Source organism: Mustela erminea, chromosome 14 (assembly GCF_009829155.1).
Source record: "Mustela erminea isolate mMusErm1 chromosome 14, mMusErm1.Pri, whole genome shotgun sequence".
Lineage (NCBI taxonomy): Eukaryota > Metazoa > Chordata > Mammalia > Carnivora > Mustelidae > Mustela > Mustela erminea.
In genome coordinates, this window is record NC_045627.1 from 26,269,421 (window position 1) to 26,274,407 (window position 4,987).

A 4,987-nucleotide genomic window follows, 5' to 3' on the forward strand; every position below is an offset into this window, starting at 1 on the left:
TTATATGATCATAGAGTTTACTTTTACCTTAAAAGTCCCTTTTCTCTGTTTTGTTAGCATTTAAATCTTTGGGGTGGGGATCAGGTATTTATCCCCACCCCAAAAATTTCCCCAATGGTCTCCTATGCAACTAATATGGCCTACTCTGCTAAGTCATCCATAATTTCCCCCTTTTCACAATTTCCATAACTTAATTTCTCTAGTCAGAGTTCTCTGCAGTTTTATAAGATCATAGAGTTTATTTTTAATCTTAAAAGCTTCTTTTCTCTGTTTTGTTAACATTTGTTTATGATTATCAGAGTTTTAAATTATATGATTTTTAAGATGTTACTTCAGTCATTTAAATCTTTAAGCATTAAGATATTGCAACTCAATAAACTATTGATTTCAAAGCATGTGAAATATATTTAAAGATAATTTAGACATTTTAACCTTCATTTCAAAAATATTGAAATATAATGTGGTACCAACATAAGGATAGAAATATAAATAAATAGAAAAGAATAGAGTCTAGATAGAAATCAATATGATATTCAACAGGACATCTGGTTCAACATGGTGACATAGGAAGATCCCGAACTCACCTCCTCACACAAGACACACTCAATCTGCAACTATATATGAAATAATTTCCTCTTTAAAAAGCTAAATTCTGGCTAAGTAATGACTATGTTGGGTGAACATGAAAAGAAAAACCACATGAGAGCAGATAGGAGAGGCTGGGACACATATCTCATCATAAACTTGACAAAGGAGTCAAGGCAATGCAGTGAAGAAAAGAAAGTCTTTTCAACAAATAGGGTAGGCATACTGAATATGGATATGCATATATATATATATATATAGTCCAAGTCCTTTGGGACTAAATAAGTCCAAGTCCTTTGGGACTATATATATATAGTCCAAGTCCTTTGGGACTAAATAAAATTTGACTCATAACTTGAAAATTAACAAAAACAAACACAAACACAAAAATTAAGAAAAGTGCCCTAACTGCAAGAACTTGAGCTATAAAACTTCTACAAGAAAAAATTGGAGAAAATTTTGTGACTTTGGTTTTGGCAATAATTTCATACATACACATTAGAAATGTGATCCATAGAAAAAAATCAGTAAATTGTACTGTATCAAAATCCAAATCTGTTTTTCAAAAGACACCACTAAAACAATGAAAAGATGAGTCACACACTTGGAAAGATATTTGCAAAACATATAGAAAGTAAATAACTTATCTAGAATATGAAGAATTTTTATAATTGAATAAAATTAGGACAAATAATCCAAGAGAAGAAGTGAGAGGAAAAAAAAAAAGTTCAGAGACCCAGTTCTCATAAATGGGCACTGCTTACCTTAATCTGTTAGCATTAGTATCATCATTTCTGAATTAACTTTTGTAGTTTTCACATGGGTCATTGGGTTCTTTCATTTAGTTAACATGATCACATAAAAATCGTATTGGGCAAAAATACTTAAGGAGTTTGCAAGTAATGATATTTGTTGAAAGGTAAGAAAATAAATGTGTAGATGAAGGTGAATCTTATGGAGATTCTCATTTAACACTGCTTTTCTAAAGGGCCAATTGCAGTTATGTTCTAAGGAATGGGTAAGGTGTCTTCTACTTACAAACAGGACGTAGTAAGAAGTTCATGGCTGGTTATGAAATAATGCAGATTATGCTCCTGTGGACAAAAACCAGAAAAAGCCAGATAAGGAATAAAAAACAGGGACTGACCATTGCTGCTGCAGGATTTGCAAGCTATTATGTTTTGCAAGCCATTAAACATATGGAGTCTCAAATAAAACAAGTTTTTCAGAGCCTACCAAAATCTGTCTTCAGCGCTGGCTATTTAGGTTTGAAACCAAATGACTAAATGAGAAGCAGCATTAATACTAGGTGTAAGTCTTACTGCCAATAAAGGAAAAATAAGAGATGCTCATCGACGAGTTATGCTTTTAAATCATCCAGACAAGGGAGGATCTCCTTATGTAGCAGCCAAAATCAATGAAGCTAAAGATTTAGTAGAAGGTCAAGCTAAAAAATGAGGTAAATGTGTGATGAATTTTAAGTCCTTGTTGGTGTATACAAATGCTAGCTTTTTAGAATAAAACGCCTCAAAGCTAAAAAAAAAAAAATGGGGGGGAATAAAAAACACATTTTTAAAAATATCAGAGAGATGTGGAAATCTAAGGAACTACTTGGTCTAAAATTCCAGAGATGGGAAGAATAATTTATAAGTGAATAGACAATTAGCTATCAATTTTTCCCTGGAACACTTGTCAATTTTAGGTGTAGGCTGATAAATGGAGCTTGACCCAGGCTCCCCATAGAGCAAGGAGTCTCATGCAGGGTCCCATCCCAGGACCCTGGGATCATGACCTGAGCCTAATGCAGATGCTTAACCAACTGAGCCACCCAGGTGCCCCCATATCTACTACCTCAAAGGGGAAAACTAACCAAACTCAGTTGGTTAAGTGGCTGTGTTTGGCTCAGGACATCCTCTCCGGGTCCTTGGATCAAGCCCCACTCCAGGCTCTCTGCTCGTCAGGGAGTCTGCTTCTCCCTCTCCCTCTGCCCCTCACTCTGCTCATGCTCTCCATCTCTCTCTCTTAAATAAATAAAATCTTTTTAAAAATAAAAAATAATAAAATAAAAGGGGAAAACTACAATAATAAAAGAGTGATCCAAAAGGACAGAAATGAAGAGCAAAAGAAATATGAAACGTGAGAAACAGTTATAAAATCAGTTATATTAGTAAGTAATTGCATTAATACTTCATGTACATAATGAAGAATAGTTAGATTAAATACAAAAAACCCCCAACTACCTGCTTCTTATGAGTGTAACAGTTTAATTAAATGACATTACAGAAAAACCAAAAGTGAAATGATGGGTGTTGGGGTCTAAAGAGTATAAAGAGTATTACTTCCACCCTTACGTAAGAACAAGAAAATCTGGGCAATTTGTAAGTTCAGAACTTCCTTGAACCCATCTGAGAGCAAAGGTTGCAAAGTTGAAAACTAACCTGAAATGTGGACCAAGATGGAACTTAAGAGCTTGCTTACTGGGGTAGATGTAGAAGTATTCAGCTAGAAGAGCTGATGAATTGGCAAAAGTGAGTGGCCAGAAGGACACTTGTAAGACCGTGAAATCCACAGGTATGGGAGGAGAGAGGAGTTCATATTCTCTATGAATCTCTACAAATCACAGGCAGTCACTGAGAAGACGAGGAGGACCTGAGTAGAGTCTTTCATGGTGTGGGCTAGGGGGAGAAGAACAGATGCTGTAGAAGGGGCACAAAACTTCCCAGATGCTTCTCTTCTATGGAAAAAAGCCTTGCTATGCAGGACTGGGAGGCCAACAAAAACTGTTGCCCCTACAGTAATGGTAAAAAACTCATTGGAGCTGGGAGAGGGAAACAGAAAAACTACCTCTACCCCTGAAGGAGAAGCAAGAATATATGCTTGGTCCAGAACAATAGCTGGAAGATAGGCAAGAAGTTTTTAAAAGTTTTGCTCCCCAGACCCAAGAAAACGGTATATATTCAAGACCAAAGTTTATTTTCTTAAATACTTTTTATTTATTTGACACAGAGAGAGAGAGAAGGAGGAAATAAGAGGGAGAGAGAGCACAAGCAGGAGGAGCCACAGAGGGAGAGAGAGAAGCAGGCTCCCTGCTAAGCAGGGAACCCAATGTGGGGCTTGATCCCAGGACCCCAGGATCATGACCCAATCCAAAGGCAGACAATTAACCCACTGAGCCATCCAAGTGTCCTAAGACTGAAGTTTAAACAGAACGTCAGAGAATGCCATCCCTGCCCCACTTCCTCTACGAAGGTAAGAAGCATTGAGTAAAAGACAGTGCAGTACTGCAAAGAGAGCAGACCCTCTATGTAGTACATATAAAGGGAAGACCTAAACCTGAGGGTGGAGCAGGGAATGAGAAACAACCACTGACCAACCAGCCCCCAATCTAAACATGTTATCACTAGAGGAATTTGAGCCTGCCACGCATTCAAAGTAAGAAAGCAACAAGAAATCTCAACCCCAAGATGATGCTTTGATTAATATGAGCTTCCATACTAAAGGCCGCGTATGTGAAAGAAGGAAAAGTGTGCCCCTTTCTAAGCTCATAACCTTTTTACCCCTAATGCTTTACATAAATCAAACACAGACACATATACACACTCCCAAGAGGCAAAACAATCAACAGAATTAGATGTGGCTATTACAGACATGTTGCAATGGTCTAACTGGAGAATTTAAAATAACTATAAAAGACTCTATAAAAAAGGCCTAATGGAAAATGTATAAAGATGTAATAATGATGAAAATTATATGAGTAATTTCGTAAGGTATGGTAACTGTAAGAAAAAACTGTAAGAAAATAAAAATAAAAACTGTAAGGGAATGACAGAAGTGAAAAATGGAAAACACAGTAACAGAAATGAAGACAGCCTCTATATAAACTCATCAGTGGTCTCAGCACAGCCAAGGAAAAAATTATTAAACTCAAAGACACATCAACAAAAATGATCCAAACTAGGTTGCCTGGGTGCCTCAGCCATTAAGCTTCTGCCTTCAGCTCAGGTCATGATCCCAGGGTCCTGAGATTGAGCCCCGCCTCAGGCTCCATGCTCAATGGGGAGCCTGTTTCTTCCTCTCCCACTTCCCCTGCTTGTGTTTCTCTCTCACTGTGTCTCTCTCTGTCAAATAAATAAATAAAATCTTTTAAAAAAATGACCTAAATTGAAACAAAAGAGTAATAAGTACAAGAAGGAAAAGACAAATAAGCAAACTAGAGTATCCAAAAACTGTGGGATAATATAAAATTATTTTTATGCCTTACTAAAATGCCTAAAGGAGAAAAGAGAAAAATGCACAGAAAAAATATTTGAAGAAATAATAGTTGACAGTTTTTCAAAATTAATGACAGACACCAAATCATAGATTCAGCAAGTTCAGAGAATATCAAGCAAGATAAATATCA

The 4,987-nt window shown here is 36.5% G+C and overlaps 1 protein-coding gene across 1 annotated transcript; it reads left to right on the top strand.

The window, feature by feature from the left end:
- The first annotated feature begins 1,646 nt into the window (after positions 1-1,646).
- LOC116573634 (mitochondrial import inner membrane translocase subunit TIM14-like) lies at positions 1,647-2,062 on the top strand. Its single transcript, XM_032313823.1, is given in 2 exon segments — positions 1,647-1,861; positions 1,863-2,062. Coding segments are annotated over 2 exon segments (396 nt in total). The 3' UTR covers positions 2,044-2,062.
- Positions 2,063-4,987: the final 2,925 nt, after the last annotated feature.